This window comes from Musa acuminata, chromosome BXJ1-1 (genome assembly GCF_036884655.1).
Source record: "Musa acuminata AAA Group cultivar baxijiao chromosome BXJ1-1, Cavendish_Baxijiao_AAA, whole genome shotgun sequence".
Lineage (NCBI taxonomy): Eukaryota > Viridiplantae > Streptophyta > Magnoliopsida > Zingiberales > Musaceae > Musa > Musa acuminata.
Window position 1 is genome coordinate 11,417,479 of NC_088327.1, and position 18,577 is coordinate 11,436,055.

Sequence of the window (18,577 nt, forward strand, 5' to 3'; positions counted from 1 at the left end):
ACAAGAAAGCTCAAAACATAGCTCGACGACCAGAGGATCGCTGAGTTATGTTTTGAGCTATGCTGTGATTACTATTGCTGTGAGGACACAGGTAAGATCAATGAAAACTATCATGATGAGAAAGATAAGGATTGATCGTGGACCATCTTAGAAATTTGGTTATAGTAACATTAGTCGCTGGCCGAAAATAAGGGTGAAACTTTATTTTTTTTGGCCGAAGGCAAAAGCGAATTGCCCGTCCCAAAAAAAACAGGAATTGATTCATAATGCTTACACATATGACTTATTTATATATACATAACATAGGTTCATGTATCATATTTTAAAAAATAAAAAAGTACTTTTGGAATGCAATAGGAATAAATTCCTGCATTAATAATACTCTGTTTAAGTTTCCAAAGTGCATTAATCTCCAACAACCATCTTTGCCTCCGACGCGAATAAAGTGACGAGAATCCACTTGGGGCATGACCACAGACCACACCCGTTTCTTGTACGAAATCGTACCTTAAGTCGTTGACACGATGAGAAATGACGTCAGGCTGCATGTCGACCACCTAATTGTGATTGGACACAGCGAGGAGTCATCTCGGGGCCCACTTCTTGTACATCGCCGAGTCGAATCATCGGCCACGTCGGTGTGGCGTGTCACGGACCCAAACGCGCCAATCACTCGCCGAGTTGTGCGCGACCGGAGGGAGGGGGTCGCTCGAGCCGATGTGTTCGGTGGTGTGGCTCGGAGCTGTGCGTGTATAAATCACGTGCGGAGGAGGGTGGGGGGTTTGGTGTGCATATATAAATCATATTCCTTAGTAATTGTTTTCTTCTATCAATAGTGAATACTCTAATAATTGAAACATATTCAATTAGAAATTTAGGATGACAGACGATACAAAATATGATTCTCCGTTTCTTTTTGTTATAGGAAAAGGAAAAGTCAAATCATTCATTTTTAAGTTATATATTACCTATTATCTTCCTCATATTAATAGTGTGTGATGATTCATTAAAACTTTCACTACAAGTTATCAACTTCGCTTGATCTATGAGTTGTACAAATGATGAATCTAATGCATGAGAAATCTAATCATTCGAGTCATAAAATAACAATCTTGCTTCATTATTTTTTTATTCTCATAGGACTCTTAACCATAAAAACCAACATAATGAGTCTATATATGAAACCATTAAAACGCATGACGACAAATCCCATGCTTTGCACGAGGAATAATTGCAAGATTGAAGGTATTCTCGTGAAGAGATAATTAGTATGTGTAGATGTAGATTCCTGAGCTTAGCCGTTATGTGTTCCATGTGGTGGTGGTCTCATTTTTGCCTCCGTACTTACTATTTTTTCAGAGCAAAAGACTACTAGAAAGAAAAAAAGATGATGATTATTTAGTGCATAAGCTTTGTCCATGTTAATTTAATCTTGAATAAACTCATACCCATATGAAATTTGGGATATAGAAAGAAAGATAATAAATGACATATGACAATCATAATTAACTCTGCACCAACTCAAACGTTTTATTAGCTCAACATGTTGTTGGGCTAACAGCCCATACGTTCAGGATGGGCTTTAACCGTTCATCCTTTTTTTTTAAACCCTAGATCTAAATTAAGGGGGGTGTGGTGGTTACGTTTTTTAGGAAGAAAAACTATAGCAACGAGACAGATTTTTGCTGCAACTATGTGATTCCAAAAATTAGAAGAAAATAGAAGAAAACAAGGATAACACAGAGAGGCTGTTCTTAATCATCTATGTAGTATTTTCATCTCAGGTTTGATCAGATCTATAGTAGATTCTTATTGTGATTACTCGGGAAGAATTTGAATATTATGCACAGTGACGTGATCCTTCTATCCTAATTATTCTTTTGTGATTATTGCTAAGGTTTTGGGCAAAAGATTAATAATTATATATTTATTATTCTTATAGTGGGTTATTTCTACTTTGATTCATGATTTTTACCCTTCACGAATTTTCGATCATTAAATCAATACAATTACGATAGACAAAGGTGTTGATCATAATGTCCGATAATTCGATCAACTTCTCCACGTCCAATAATTTCACGTAACTGGCCCACAAATAGATATCAACTTACTTCAATCAATTATCGAAAACCACTATAAAAAATGGTAAAGTACCCGAACTTACTCTAATATTGTTTTCAATTATTTGAATCCTTCAAATTCACCTATTGACATAAGCAATAAATTGGAGAGATAATCTGCATAAGAGGCATCCTACTAACCCAATTTACAAAGGAGCAATCTTTCATCAAAGCATATCAACTTGTGACCAACGCCATCCTGCCACAGTTGTAATACAATTAAAATATCCACGTATAATGCTGTGTGTGTGTGTGTGTGTGAGAGAGAGAGAGAGAGATGAGTTGCCATCCTTCGTTGGATGCTTGCTTTTACCATGTTAGTTCGATCACATGCTCACGTGTCAATAGATGGATTGGAAGATGCCGATCTTGTGATCCATGCACAACTCTTGCATGTAATCTAAAATACTAACATGGATTGATTTTATTTTTCTTTTATCACATGCAAAAGTTGGTAAACGAATCCAACAGAGATTCGTTTTCTCTTTTCGGACTGCTAGCAAATAAGTTAAGTTTAAACTTAATGGCTAACTAAAATAACTGATTGAGTTGGATGAGATGTACGTGCGGGTTATGTCGCAGAAGATTATGGGAAAAGATCGACACATGAATGAGTGTGTTAGTTATTGCGTACAAACGTCGCAGCTTGTTTAGTTTAGTTGGATCGAAGCTTCCATCAAAAGTTTTCTAAATTGAGAGGAAAATCAACTCATCTTAAAAATCTCATATAAATGAAGACAAAAAGTAAGGTTTCGACGATGCAAAATGCACTTTATTTCTCATCTCAAATGTTGCTAAGCAAAATGCACTTTCAACTCTCATGGATCCAACTTATTCTGCAGGGAAGTGGTAAGGGGAATGTATTGATAGCATATAAGATTTGCAGGGAAGTGACGAGGGGAATGTATTGATAGCATATAAGATTTGTTTAACTGTACGAAAAAATATCGTTTATCAGTTGAGAAATTTTTTTATACTTTAATTTATATAAATAAATGTTATATTTAATAAATTTAATTAAATTTTATAATTATATTTTTCTAACTATACGAGGAAGTTTAATGTTGGAGCTATCTATCTATGCGTCATATTCTACTGAAACATATTACTATCGATTTTCATTTTGTGCGAGATCAAGTTGTCAGATATCAATTACATGTTTCTCACATACATACGGTTGATGAACTAGCAGACTCACTCACGAAGCCTCTCACCTGCAAACTATTTTTGTTGCATCGGTCCAAGATCGATATCATTGACAAAAGCTCAATCTTGTGGGGGCATGATAGTCGATAAGATTTTCTCAACTATACGAGGAAATCTCATTGATCAATTAAGAAAAATCCTCTCCTTTAACCTGTATAAATAGACATTGTATTTAATAAACTCAATCGGGCTTTGTAATCATATTCTAGTTTTTCAGGTATCCCTCGAGTGACTTCTAACTTCCGATGTAAGCATTATCACTTTTGTGAACTTGTTGAGACAAATTGATAGAAATCCCCCGTTGAAAAAGTAGCCTTGGGAGGATTGATCGAGGAAGGAATAACACTCGAATTCTTCGAAAGGTGTATGAAAGCTACTTGAAAAAGCTATAATAAAAGTTACATGGATCGAAAGAAAAGAGTTCATGGTGGCTACTCTCAAAAATCGAGGTCATTTTCATTCAAGTGAGATCCTTCAAATGATTCTGTGAAGCTTTGAGTCATTTTTCTCATGTCAATATATTATTATAGATTATAATTGACATGTTAGAGGTTCAGAACCAAACTAAGGCAAGCATTGGAGCTTATGGCATGTTTGGTATTAAAAGAACTGAGGTTCGACAAAAGATCTTACAAATATTATATCGGAGATGAACTTGACAAAACAACTTTGGGTATTTTAATTACTAAGAGTTAGAAGATTCATAAAATCAAAAGCTATATAAACTTAAGTTATTATTTTATTAATGGGATATCCACTAAAACATCAAAAGTATCGATTATGATGTGACATAGCATTGTTACACTTTGTACGAGGAAAAAGGAGATTTTTTAATACTATATTAACTAAAGAATAATATAATATAACATTAGTTATGGCACAAATAAAACAAGTGGGGTGGTGGCGCAGTTGGCTAGCGCGTAGGTCTCATAGCTTAAGAGTTATCCTGAGGTCGAGAGTTCGAGCCTCTCTCACCCCAATAAGTCGTGACATTTATAATGTAAGTTTTTGTTTCCATATTCTTTTTATTCCTTTACTTTTAGTCACTATTTCTTCTAAATATTAGGTTTGTCCGAACTATCAAAAACTTTGATAGTGGTAAAAACAGCTCCACAAAGAGCCCAAAACCCCAATCTATTTCTGACAGTAAGTTTTTGTTTCCATATTCTTTTTATTCCTTTACTTTTAGTCACTATTTCTTCTAAATATTAGGTTTGTCCGAACTATCAAAAACTTTGATAGTGGTAAAAACAGCTCCACAAAGAGCCCAAAACCCCAATCTATTTCTGACAGTAAGTTTTTGTTTCCATATTCTTTTTATTCCTTTACTTTTAGTCACTATTTCTTCTAAATATTAGGTTTGTCCGAATTATCAAAAACTTTGATAGTGGTAAAAACAGCTCCACAAAGAGCCCAAAACCCCAATCTATTTCTGACAGTCTAAATAATCTCTACACTGACGTAAAACCATGTGTAAAGAATATGATACACTCATCTATATCTTTACATAGACTTTAGTATAATTTCATCACACATAAAATATTATCGGGTGTAAATGAGTCTTTCGAATTAAGCGAAACTCAAACAAATCCGTTGTCAGTATAAAACACGTCTAGTAGCTAAAGGGTTTCATCAACGACCTTGTGTTAGACTTCACATAGACATTTAGTCTCGTTATTAAACCTACAATAATTCAACTTATTTTGAGTTTAACCATCTCAAAAGGCAGACATTTACGATGATTAGATGTTAACAATATCTTTTTATAAAGGACTCTATATAAAGACATCTTCATGCATCAACCTCTTGGATTCGTTCATCCTCAGTCTCCAATGCATGTTTATAAACTATACAAAGCTATTTATGAACTTTGTCAAGCTCTAAAAGTATAGTATACTGAACTTAGTGTTGAAAAATCTAGGGACTACATCACATATGTGTAGTGGAAGAACAAAAAAAAAATCTCATATTTTCATAAAAAATGTTTCATCATCTTGCGAAAATTAATGCGCAAAAATCACAATACTGAAAAAAAACACATGTGATAAAGTGTTTTACCTAGGGAGATTGGATATATCTAAAATCCTACAGATTCATGGGAGAGGATGAAGGAGGTCAACTATCCTCATCTCTAATGCTAATCCACACAGCAAGGGTTGCGAAGAAGCTCATCGAATCGTTACCCAAATCTTCAAATGCCCCAAATATGGGGTGTTGGCCGAGGAGGAGAAGGGGAGAGGAAAATATGAAGTGACAACAAAAAAGGCTTAGCCTATGACCCTTTGGTTTCCTCCTATCTATCCTCAGTTACCATGTACATATAGTATCTTATCCATCTAATACCCCAAAGACCGTATATTGAGCATTGTGCTGTCAGACTCATATGGTTTTCTACTCAAGAATCGCTGTAATTAGATTCTCTCAGAGAATTCTTTCTTTCTTCATTCGAATGACCCTAGTAAGAGATTTGTCTGAGTAGAACACATGGGATATTCCTCTCATTATACCGAAAGTAGATGATCTTCTATAAATACTCAATAACCCTTGTAAAATTAGTTGTCACTCTCAATAACCAGTTGTACTATATTTGGAACTTCTAGATAAGTCTGTTATCAAAGAGTGGAGTACTAGTACAGGACATCATTAGTATCTTAAGTCTAAGGACCAAAGACACCATTGGAACGATGAAATCACTATCTAACAATGAGACATCATCAACCATCTAACATTCTATTAGCGGATCAATCAGTGAACTCATTCTCTAATGAGCATCTAAATTGTATCCATAGTATCATCATACGAGCAGCTATAAGACTAACCGCCTCCATCATATAGATGGGTATATAGTACACCAGTTTATCCGGTTATCTCGATGTCCCTCTTGAGTAACCTATGATCAGAATTATTTAGGGTTTGTGTTTAAAGGCGAATCGATCTCATTATCATGATCTCATCACGATCCGATTCTCATTACACAAATTCATGGACATCACAATATATATACACAACAAGCAATATAAAGTAAAAAAATAACATAATAATAATGAGCAAAAAGAGTACATGTCATCACTCACGTGATTGGCTTATAGGACACCTATGACTAGCACTTGGCTCATTTCTAACATCAGCTGGTTTCATCAACTCTAAGTCTAATACCTCGTTATTCCTACGATAATAAAATGGAGACACAATATATCTTCTGGTATACGTGAATGATATTATTATCATAAGCAATGATCCTTTGGAGATTCAAGTATTCCTAAAGAAATTGGCTGATTGATTCTCCCTTAAAGATCTAAAAACCTTGAGCTACTTTCTATGAGTGAAAGTAACATTTACATATTTTAAGTCTCTTCTTATCACAAAGAAAGTATATTCATAATTTATTAATCAAAGATAAGCATATAAGATGTACAAGAGATTACAACTCTCTTCTGTACTAGTGAATCACTCAAATTATGTGATGCTACGAACTCTTCTTAATACCGATAAGTACTTGACTCCTTACAATACTTAGCTCTCACCTTTCCAGATATCTCATTTATAGTTAATAAATTATCACAATTCATACATCGACTATCTATTATGCATTGATCTATAATCAAATGAATTTTGCAGTATCTTAAAAGGACCCTCAATCATGGCCTCTTCCTCCGCAAACACTCCTTACTTCATCTTCATGCCTTTGTCGATGTTGATTGTATAGAAAACTTTGATTATAGAATATCCATGTTGGAATATATTATCTTTCTTGGAGCTAATACAATCAGTTGGAGTTCCAAGAAGTAAAAGATAATCGTGCGGTCTACAACTGAAGTTAAATACTATGCCATCGCCACTATTATTGTAGAACTCAATTGGGTCACGAATCTGCTTAAGGAACTTAACGTCAACTCTACCCTTACTCGTATAATATATTATGATAATGTTTGAGCTACATACCTATACGTCAATCCAATGTCCCACTCACGCATGAAACACATTGTCATCGACTACCAATTCGTGCGAGATCAAGTTGTCAAACATCAATTACATGTTTCTCACATATATACGGTTGATCAATTAGCAAACTCACTCACTGAAGCTTCTCATCCATAAATTATTTTCATTGCATCAGTCCGAGATTGGCATCCTTAATAGAAGCTCAATCTTCTGGGGGCATAATGACAGATAAGATTTTCCCAACTGCACGAGGAAATCTCGTTGATCAATTCAGGAAAATCCTCTATTCTAACATGTATAAATAAACATTGTATTCAATAAACCCAATCGGGCTTTGTATTCTAGTTTATCAAATACCTCTCAAGTGACCTCTGACTTTCGATATAAGCATCACTGGAGTAGTTCCTTATTGTAAGAACTAAAGTAAAAAAAAGATATGATGCTTTGCATCACTTTTGTGAACTTATCGAGACAAGTTGGTAGAAAGCATAGGTCAGACAAGTAGCCTCGGGAGGATTGATGAGGAAGGAATAACACTCCATTTTTTCAAAAGTTGTATGAAAACCAAAGTTATAATAGAAGTTTCATGGATTGGAAGAAAAGAGTTCCTCGTGGCTACTCCCAAAATCGGGGTCACTTTCGTCGAAGCGAGATCCTTTAAATGATTCCGTAAAACTTGAGTCATTTTTCTCATGTCAATATATTATTATAGATTCTAATTAACATGTTAGAGGTTTAGAACTAAACTAGGGTAAGCATTAGAGCTTATCGCATGTTTGGTATTGGAAGAAAATAAGGTTCAACAAACGATCATGCAAAACTTATATCGGAGATGAACTCGACAAAACAACTTTGGTTTTTAGTTACTAGGGTTAGAAGATTCAAAAGATAAAAAAGCTATGTAAGCTTGCGTTACTCGAGAACTATAAAAAGCAATTATGTGAAATCATCATTTTGTTAATGGGTTATCCACTAAAACATCAAACGTATCGATTAGCACATGACAACTAATATTGATATTAGGGATTCTCCGTTGAGATATTGGGGTGATAATGAGTGCCTGGTAGGATATGATATGACATCGGATTGCTTATCTGTTAAACAAAAGGAGAATCTTTTTATACTATATTAACTGAAATATGTTACAATATTTTTAAAATTATGATATATATAAAATAAATTTAGCAAATATAACAAGGGGTGATGGCGCAGTTGGCTAGCGCGTAGGTCTCATAGCTTAAGAGTTATCCTGAGGTCGAGAGTTCGAGCCTCTCTCACCCCAGTATTGTTTTTGTTTCCACATTCTTTTTATTCCTTTATTTTTAGTCACTATTTCTCCTTAATATTAAGTTTGCCCACCCCAATCTATTTCTGACAGCCATAATTTGAGTTTCGTTAGGCCGATTAAGGAAGGAGCCCTCTACAATTGTCAAGCCAACTCTTCATCGGAAAAATCACTACAAAAGCCCAATCTATAACTGATGGCCACAAATTGGGCTTCTGTAGGATCATTAAGAAGCCTAGCACAGATTTCAAAGCTCTTTCTCCATCAAAAATATGAGCCCATGCAGCCGAAAAAGCCCAAAGGGCAAGCCTATGCATGGCGCCGTAGTGTGAGTCCTATTAACGAGCCCAGCACAGCTTTTAAAGCTCTATCCATCGAATTAACGACTCGACAACGCGCTCATAAAGCCCCGATAGCCCAGTTTATATGTGACAAGCTTTCATTGGAGCCTCTCTCGGTTCGTTCGAAGCCGCCGCTGTCGCTCCTTCCTCGCCTGCCGAAGAGATCTTGATCGAGAGGGATGGAGGGGGAAGAAGGATCCGAATCGAAGCAGCACCATCTTTCCGCCGGAACGTTAGATCCGGTCTCCCAGAAGAAGCACGCCGCGATGCTCGACCGCCTGGCCACCCTCCACCAGTCCCGCCTGCAGCAGTCGGCCGCACGAAGCGCCGCAGCCGCCGCCGCCTCGCCCGCCTTCGAGTCCGTGTCCGCCTTCCTCGACCGCTTCGCCGAATCCAGGCGCTCCATAGAGGCCGACCTCCAGGGCTGCCGCGCCATCGCCGCCGACCCGGCGTCGGCGGCCCGCCTGAAGCCCGAGCTGGAGAAGTTGGCTGCCTCCATCGCCAACCTGGACCGGCTTGTCGCCGAGAACTCCTACTTCTTGCCGTCGTACGAGGTCCGATCCTCCCTAAGGGCGATCTCCGCTCTTAAAGAGTCACTGGAGGCGGCAAACTCCGAGCTTTTGCCCAGGAAAAAGTTCTCTTTCAGAAACAAGGCTTCCAAGAAGGATCCAACCTTTTTGGTCAAAGAAGTCGAAGAGGCGAAGGTCTCTGCGCCGGGAAAGCCGGATCTTGCGGTCGTCCGGGAGACACCAGGATTCCGGAACAAGGAGGGCTCGATCTTGATCAAGCATTTTAGGGTTTCCGAAGAGGGGGAGGGCGATTTCACTCTCGCCGACCTCAATTCTTGCGAGATCTACCTTCGAGGTCGGCTTCGGGCTCTCTTCATTCACCGGCTTACCAATTGCCGGGTCTTTGCTGGTGCTATTCTGGGATCGATCCTCATCGAAGAGGTGAACGATTGCTTGCTCATGCTGGCGTCGCACCAGATCAGAATCCACCATGCCAGAGCGACCGATTTCTATCTCCGGGTCCGAAGTCGACCCATCATCGAGGACAGCAGCGGAGTGAGATTTGCACCGTATCGGCTGTTCTACGAAGGGATCGAGGAGGAGCTGAGAGACTCCGGGCTGGAGGAGGAAACGGGGAATTGGGCCAATGTGGATGACATCAAGTGGTTGAGAGCGGTGCAGTCTCCGAACTGGTCTGTGATACCGGAGGAAGAACGTGTGCAAACCATGAATGCATCAGATGCCACCGAGGAGCCATGTGACGATAAGCAGTAGTAGTTCAGCAGCGCAGCTTAGAAGCATTGTTAATCTGCTTTTTACACTGAAGAATTTGTTTGTCTTGAAGCTTTGTTGAATTCATTTGCGAGGCAGCCAATTGAGAGGTGAAGGAAAGGAGGATCTATCTTCCTTTGTTTTGTTTGCTATTATGATGAATTATATGCATTCAAAGTTGCATCATGTTTAATCTCCCAACTACTGACTGTCACATTGCCTGGAACAAGAAAACTCCTCCTTAAGAGTAGGTAGTGTTTTTTTGGCGTGTAAAAAGGAAAGAGTTCCGGCGGCGGATGACCAGTGGCCCGAGGAAACGAAAGAATCTACAGCAAACATTTCGACAAGGAGATGGTTTATTTTGAGGATCATGTGAATGCAGCATCTCGCTTCTTAATCAGATTGTCCACCACATGTTTTGTACGTAGTAGTCGTCGGAGCACCTGATACTTAATAACAGAAGGCCACAAAAGCCTAATCACACGAGCTAAAAGGCCAAGCCTTCACGGAGGTCCCCGGCTCAACAATGAAGTCACCACCACCGTCATCTCCTGCTTCGTGGACAAACCATCCTTCATGCATATCCTACATAACGTATGAAGGGTCAGGGAAATTATGTCGAAGAACATGCAAGCATATGGAAAATACATATGAAAACCATTTAAATAACAGGCAACCTGGGAGTTGTAGATACGAGCTGCAGATAGAGAAGGATCACGATGGGTCACCTCGACGGGGCACACTTCTGCAACATCTAGCAGTCAGAATTCTCTATTATGTCACTGCCCTTTGAAACATCTGAAACATAACTAATCAAGATGAATCAGCAAATGCCCTTTGCCAATATGCAGATGCTAAATATGCAGGTATTCTTGAAAAAGGGTTCTCGGGAATTGTTGTATCTGTCACTGCTCCAGCTGATGCACCCACCCATAGAAATGAGAACAGTCTGCTCTTTGGTGATGAGAGAATAGCAAACAAAAAGAAATATCTTTTCTCATTTTTATGCTGAGGACTGCTGATAAATGAGAAAGTTAGCAAACAACCCTTTCTCATCTACGATGCTGAGGCTTTTACCAGCTGTTAGTTTTGGAGAAGCCAACCATGCAGTTTCTCACACAATAATTCCGCAAACAACTGATTGATTCTTGTGGTGAGCAGAACACTGACATTAAAACTCCATGATGATACAGAATAGTTTTATTGCTTAATAAAAGTTCTGCTGGAAATTCAACTTTCCTCAAACATGCATGTACATGCCCCCTAAGTCATAATACTGTTTATGATGATTCATAACAAAATAAGAAAAACAAATCGATCCAATCTGAAATATTGGTCTACTTCAGGAAATACAAAATAAAAAAATCAAGAGCATACCAATTGCCAGTCTTTCCTTCTATCAAGAACACATGTATAAGATTCCCATAATAAGTCTAACAATAATTAGGCAGTGATGCTATCATTTCTTTTAGCAATAATTAGTGGCAGCATGTTGGGCCCCCACAAGTTGGAACTTGCGCATATACATTTAGACCAAAAAAGGCGCTATTTGAAGCCAACGAAGACATTCTTCAAAGGGAAAAAAAAAAAAAAAGGAGAAGCAAGTAGTCTAAAGAACAGCAGACAGTCAAAGCATGAAAACATAATAATGAAAAAACTCCTGCAAACTGGTGTTATATGCAGAAGTAAAACGTTGCCAAAAATTTATATTGGTAATACCTGCCAAGTAATTTTTCTTGTGAACTGGTGACATTATCCATGCACTGAGACCACATGTATATAAATGCCAGATATCAAAGATTCGAGTCTTGAACCTCCACCTGGGCAGCCTGTGCAAAGATTGAAAAGTTGTCTGGAAGGCTGTTGGACAATGTTACGGGAGTTCATCCCAGGATGTTTCCATAAGCTATCAATGGAACAGCAGCGTGTGTTCAAAAGGTGAAAACCATCATTCATCGATCATCATACTGCCACATCTCAATGAAAGTGTGGTATCTGGAACTTGTTTGATAACTATGTGGTGCAATGAATTTGGCTTTAGATATGCTGGAAAAGAAAAGGTTGCACATTTGAATAAATTGTACTTTAGTATGATGCATAATAAATGATAATGTAGCATGAGATGTACCCAATTCAGCATCTTCATATTCTGAAGTGTGTGCACTACTGGGGCTATCAACGCCAAAAGATTGTGAAGCCAGCTGACTCTGGCTTGTGGCAGAATTAGAAGTGATAGGATTATCCATTTGCATAGCTTGCACAACTTCTTCAATGATAGGATTATCCATTTGAGTATCTTGCACAACTTCTTCAACATCTCTAGTAAGGCTTCGACTTGTTTTATCCTGAAGCTTGCAATCAAGCAAATGATAGTCAGTTCACATGACCATGTTACACATATCAGGCATTAACAATTCCAGGTTGAATTATAGCTAAAACAAATCAAACATCAAACGAAGCTATAAAGATTAAAAGATTATCCTTTAACAGGAAATTCTGAATTAATTCAGTAAAAATCTTTGGGTCAATGAGAAGCAGCCAATTAGAGTTATGTATAAATGATGATTTACAAGATGAAAAGAACATACCAAAGAAGCAAAAGAATTGAAGGAACATGTTCAATATAAATTACTTTCAGTTAAACAACCACCTAGAAAGTTGTAACAGAAGTCACATAACATGATGGCAAAAACAAGAAAAATTAAAATCAACCACGTATTATGATATTGGTCACAGAATCAACCTACCAACAAGATGGTAAATTCAGTTTTTTAAAAGCTGGCCGATCTGAGATCCATCCATTTTGGCTGAAAATTCCTAATTGTTTGGGTTGGGAGAGCTCAGTTTAAGGATATTAGTATCCATTGGGATTGACATACCCCTTCCTATTCATATCAATTTACTAGCAATAGCATTGGATTCCAACCAACTCAAAAAACTCAACCAAAACTTATCCGGTTCCGGATGATACCAAGCCAGATTCCGACCAATCCTAGAGATATTAACTAGACTCACTCAGTAGACTATTGATTTTACTTTCTGTATGTTATTCACATATTGGGTGAAACATATCATGCCGGCAACATAATTACTTGAAACGCAAGGTATCAATATCAATGTTTCCAGAATATATATGTCGGGCTCACAAGGTTTATATAGATCACAATCACACTGGTTCGACGTTGTGTCAACATGGTATTTTACCATGCTGTGCTAATACTACCTACCATGTGAGTTTCCAACTGAAACTGGGAGAACCAGCAGCACCTAGACCTTTGGGGATTCCACCTGAACTAACTGATCCCACTAAGATCCTATGTCTAGTGTTAAATCAATTATAGTGGAACTAAGAAGAACTAGAAAACAAAGTAGCTAAAAAAACAATGCTGTGCCCAAAGTACAGCAGTGAGAGGTAGACATAACCATTATACTTGTCAAAACAAATATCCTGAAAAGCTGTGCCCAAGCCACTAAATATAGGGAGGTTATGATAAATGTCACAGAGAAGCATTAGTCTGTGCACAAATCACATGAACAAATAATAATGCAAAATATTGATACAAGTCAGTTGTAAGAACTGACATAAGATAAACAATAGAAAGGAAACCACTCAACATGTGGAACTTTCATGATGTTCTAACACACAAAAGGATAACCAGAAGAAGCATCATATATGCCAGCTGATACATCGAATGGACGAGATTATTTATAGGACCTTCATTACAAAAGACTGAAGACAGAAAAGAACAAATGCAATTAGTTGAAAAGTAAAGTGAATTACAACCTTGACTTCACGATAATGTACAAGAACAATGTTCATGAGGTCCCTGCAACAGAAGATCAATAAAAATAATTGTTTCAGTCTAAGATTAAAATTATGATGATATTCAGGACAAACTGGTGTACGTGAACTGAGTGATGTCCACTAAGCCTACAGTGTATTTGGGTCATACAATCAACTTGCAAACATCCATGTCCATGGAGAAGATTAGCAAACACTTTGCAGATTAGAAAAAAATGGTAAAGTTTCTTTTGTTCACATATCCATACACAACATTGTATAATTACAAATAGAAAAGTACTTAAAAAGTTCAATTGACAGCTTTCAAATGAGTTTCAGTACTTTTAACCACAAATTTTCAAAGAAAAAAGTAACCAAAACAATAATTTTAAATCTAGCTAAAAACAATTTATATGACATCTGAAGACTAATAATTGTCTTACAGAAAGTCATCTGTGGCATTATTGAAGAAATAGAAAGCATGATATGAAGGAGAAAATAATAAAAGCTTTTTATTTCAGAATAATAGGCTCTAAAAGTTGATAATATGCAATGAAAATTTATAATTCATGCTGAAACTACATGTATGAAGACCACAGCTGTCTTTCATAAAATATTAATAGTACTCTAAAATTCAAATAGCCAAAACATTAAAAATAGTTAAGGATCTTTTTTTATTTTCACAAACATGGTAATTTATTCTAATTTCTTCTAACATAAACTTGAGTACTAAAGCAATTTTATGGATGTTTAATCTTTTACCTGCAAACAAATTTAATCCTTCTGGATTTCACCAAAACTGCTGAAGCTAGAACAGAAGTACATAAGTTCCCCAAAACTAGCAAAACTAACTAAATTGTCAGACTACAGTGATCCTAGCTGAATCAGCCAAAGATTCAGCTACAAGTGAAAGTTCAATGTCTACAAATAACTTGATAAGCAAATTAAATAGAAAATCAGTCGACAATACATCGTGCCAAAGTCCTTCCCAAATCCTGTACATCATTGTGCTCATCACAGGCCATTGTTGTCAAATGCCAATCACTCCAAATCATTGCCAATAAGTTCCATTTTTTAGAACTTAAATAGTTTCAGCTTTAAATTAATATCTATTTCCAACATTATATGCTAAATCAATTTATACTCTCTTTTTTTGTAAAAAACTAAATTCTTCAGTAAGAATTAATGTATTATATTAAACTACATACAAAACATTCTCACATGAAGAACAACCTAAGGCCTCTCAACTATGCTACAGTGCACTGACTACTAGGATGTGTAAACAGATGTCATAAAATAGAATATCATATGATATAATAATTCAGTTTATAACGATCACCTCACTGTTATTTGTTCACCAATATTCCTAAACTATATTAAGTTGTCACTTATACATAAAAGAGCATGCATCACTATATTTTCCAAGCTCGATCTCAGGGTGCAAGATAAAAAGAAACAGTCAAGAAGGCACATAGCAGGAGGATTAAAATACGAACATGATTTTGGTACTTATGACCTATAAATATGAAAAATAATATCCAAAACTCACGCTTCCAACAGCCAATAACTTCGTCTTTGAAATTTTTCATTCTCTTCACCATGAGCATAGTAACAATGAAGCATATCAACACTTCCAACCTGGAACAGTAATCAGTTTAATTGGATCTTAATTATTGACTAAAAAAATAGCTAATAGAATTTAAGGTGGAAACTATAGAAAATAAAATGGCTGGAGCATTTTTGCTTAAAACTGTCAAGACAATCAATGGAATGTCAAGGAATTTCTTTACATTTTCTAGAATAACACAACAAGCTGTGTCTAAATATTGATGCTTGTAATAGAGGTAGATCCAGAAGATGATATTAGATAAGGAACAAAAAGCTTTCATGTCCCATAAACAACTATGTTTATATAGCTTTCTTTGATTTCCTCCACATATTCTGAATGTTCTGATGGTATCATTTGTTTCAAAATAACATGCAGTGTTTAGATACATCTGCCATGTTAAAGTTCTGTTCTTTGTATATAAGAAAGGCCGTTTAAGTAGATCAAAGTGGGTCCCATGAATCATGCTTGTGGCATGCCCACATCATTTCCTGAGTAATGACATGGGTAACTGTTGCACTTAGATACCATTATGTATATACATCCATTCATATATACAGCATGCTTATATACACAATTATATGTTATAGAAGACACAATATTCAACATTTTACACAACAATGTTTTGGTTAAAATTGCAATGACCTATCAAAAGGGCATAAAAAAAATACATAATTACAAATTTCACTTACTTTTAGCCTCTCATGAGCTTCTTTTACAGTCTTCCCATCCTTTTTCTTTCTCCAGTTATGCCCATCCTTCCTGAAGTACCTTAACACCTTTCTATCAAAAAGAAACAAAGACCCACCTGAAGCAAAGAAACGACAAGGTTAGCCAATACAGAGAATGTATAGAAAACATGGTAGATCAATGCTTCTCTATATTGACAGTAATTATAATATCCATCTCCAACATTGGCATATTGTTCATCTAAAACTAACAACAGGGTTTATGATGAATTGGGACAAAGTAACTTGAAAGAAAATTTGTCCAATTTAACAATTGTATACTTAATTATAGTAGAGAAAGACACAAAAAATGACACGACTTTTTCTGCATTTAGTTTGATGTGACAATGATACCTGAACATATCCTAGCACATACCACATTTTCTTATTTACATATCTATCTAGTTATATAGAATCAGAGAGGAGTATATATGCATACATGTTATTAATTTTTTCAAATAGTAAACAGAGCAACATATTTGTAAATGTGATGAACAAGTTCATAAATGACCGATTTAAGCAAACACAAATTTCAGTTATTGATGGAGTTCATAAACTGTCACTAAACATAAAAGATTTGCAAAAAAAATAAACCTATTCAAAAACGAGTGTGACATTAATAAAACTTGAAATGAATCATACTAGGAGGTCTATTTGGCGGCCCTGGTGCAATACGAAATTTCCTATAGTTTTGGAGTATTTCACAAATTTCAGCAGGACGTAGCCATCGACGTCGTGCTTCCACAAGTATCTGCTCAATATCTGTATATCCAAAATACGATCAATTGATCATTAGAAGAAGAAAGAAAAAGAGCAAGCATGTACAAAAGAATGGAAGTAAAATGGGCATACTGGTCTCTCCAGGACCAGTACAAATGTTGATATCAAACAATAAACTGCAGTGTATCACTGGAAAATAATAATCGAACAGAGACTAGAATGTTGGCTAAATAAACATTTAGGACAGAATCATACAATTGGTACTGGTCACTTGCATAGTACTAAACAAAAATATGACCAACCACCATAACAGAGAAGAACATACGAGAAATGGATAAATAGGCATAGGAAGGATTGGGTCCTCACACCATAATAGGATACAATCATAAGATTGCACCATTCAAGGAACGGTCATTTTAGCCAATAGAAGTTCCAGTTCTCATAAGTAAAATCCAAAACCAAATCACTGTATTTCGAAACTAAGGAAATTAAATTATAATGGTTATTTTATTGCCATAGATGTTGTCTCCAGAGAATGAAACATTGTCATGAAGCAATAACAACTAAAACACTTACAAAAACACATGAGTAGAGAAAACAGGATATAACCCAAGGAACTGCCAACAAGAGAATTTCGAGCAAGTGTAAAGTGTCCAGTTACTTGAAATAAGAATTTAAATGCTGTTACATGCAATAACTAAATAGTAGAATGAATATTAGAAATGGGCATTTGACATATGTTCATCTCTCTAAAAATTTATGTGAAACAATCATCAACGATTTATTGTGTACAACAGCTTAGTAAACTGTTCTGAAACATAAAGCCACACAATCTGTGCTTTACAAATGAACCGAACGAACAAAGGAAATTCGCAACCAAACACCGACACCAATCAACACGCACGCACACGAAGGAGACAGCGGTGCCATCGAATCCTACCGAAAACAAGAGATATCACACCCAAGCATCGAACCACAGATTAGCCCATCCAAATAGCAAATTGGTAGAAAAGAAATAAAAAAGAACAAACAAGCAGAAAACTGAAGCCACACACACCTAACTGAGAGGTCGATCCACCCTTCCTGGCGCACGCCATGAATCACCCGAACACAAGAGCCCACCTAAAGCCGACTCGTTCTTTAAAACCCCAGACTTTGCAGCATAAGGATTCGGAACGCCCGATCCGACCAACGAGTACCACAAGCGTGAGAGATAAGCCCGCTTGATTCCCAATCTAATACCGAATCGAACGAATCTTCCTCGAAGGTCCCCAATTAGGGTTCAAGAAACCGATCAAAAGGTACGCTCGTTGATGGGTAAAGACTGAGACCGATGGTGACAAAAGGGCGAACGTTCGAGTAGTTACGAGCGAGAGAAAAGCAAGGAAGCGAGCCGACCCGCCGGGTTGGACACGGGGAGGAGGAAGTGGTCTTTGGAGACGGCCATTAACGACGACGACGGCGGATTAGAACGAGGCGATTTATGGGACGTCCGTCGGACGGAAACGCCCCTCCGTGCTCGGTGGCATTACCGACGCGTCGCCACGGGATCCAAAAACACTCCCTAC

The 18,577-nt window shown here is 37.0% G+C and overlaps 2 protein-coding genes and 2 non-coding genes across 8 annotated transcripts; 3 read left to right on the forward strand and 1 right to left on the reverse strand.

The window, feature by feature from the left end:
- The first annotated feature begins 4,220 nt into the window (after nt 1-4,220).
- Nucleotides 4,221-4,305, forward strand: TRNAM-CAU (transfer RNA methionine (anticodon CAU)). Its single transcript is given in 2 exon segments — nt 4,221-4,258; nt 4,270-4,305. It is a non-coding gene; the product is annotated as a tRNA-Met (tRNA).
- A 4,160-nt stretch (nt 4,306-8,465) lies between these two features.
- On the forward strand, nt 8,466-8,550 carry TRNAM-CAU (transfer RNA methionine (anticodon CAU)). The gene is given in 2 exon segments: nt 8,466-8,503; nt 8,515-8,550. It is a non-coding gene; the product is annotated as a tRNA-Met (tRNA).
- A 425-nt stretch (nt 8,551-8,975) lies between these two features.
- On the forward strand, nt 8,976-10,360 carry LOC135673398 (tubulin-folding cofactor C-like). The gene has a single exon (XM_065182345.1). The coding sequence runs from the start codon at nt 9,074-9,076 to the stop codon at nt 10,175-10,177; it is 1,104 nt and encodes a 367-aa protein (XP_065038417.1). The 5' UTR covers nt 8,976-9,073; the 3' UTR covers nt 10,178-10,360.
- A 141-nt stretch (nt 10,361-10,501) lies between these two features.
- Nucleotides 10,502-18,566, reverse strand: LOC135584830 (calmodulin-binding transcription activator 3-like). Of its 5 annotated transcripts, none has more exons than XM_065182365.1 (9): nt 18,067-18,566; nt 16,932-17,051; nt 16,254-16,369; nt 15,505-15,593; nt 13,959-14,001; nt 12,303-12,525; nt 11,894-12,220; nt 10,852-10,919; nt 10,502-10,759 (listed from the first exon to the last, which is right to left on the reverse strand). In XM_065182365.1, the coding sequence occupies exons 1-7, from the start codon at nt 18,104-18,106 to the stop codon at nt 12,123-12,125; spliced, it is 729 nt and encodes a 242-aa protein (XP_065038437.1). In that variant the 5' UTR covers nt 18,107-18,566; the 3' UTR covers nt 10,502-10,759; nt 10,852-10,919; nt 11,894-12,122. The 5 variants fall into 5 exon arrangements, with proteins under 5 accessions (XP_065038437.1, XP_065038428.1, XP_065038423.1 ...); XM_065182356.1 differs by having other exon boundaries at nt 10,852-10,928; XM_065182351.1 differs by having other exon boundaries at nt 10,852-10,972.
- Between the last annotated feature and the right edge of the window lie 11 nt (nt 18,567-18,577).

Excerpts from the sequence above, each read along its gene's own strand:
- LOC135584830 (XM_065182365.1), bottom strand. The coding sequence starts at position 18,106 with ATGGCGTGCGCCAGGAAGGGTGGATCGACCTCTCAGTTAG. Across the intron at positions 16,370-16,931 it reads GCCGCCAAATAGACCTCCTA|GTGGGTCTTTGTTTCTTTTT; the intron begins GTATGATTCATT and ends TCTTTGCTTCAG. Across the intron at positions 14,002-15,504 it reads AGTTATTGGCTGTTGGAAGC|GGACCTCATGAACATTGTTC; the intron begins GTGAGTTTTGGA and ends CTTCTGTTGCAG.
- LOC135673398 (XM_065182345.1), top strand. The coding sequence starts at position 9,074 with ATGGAGGGGGAAGAAGGATCCGAATCGAAGCAGCACCATCTTTCCGCC.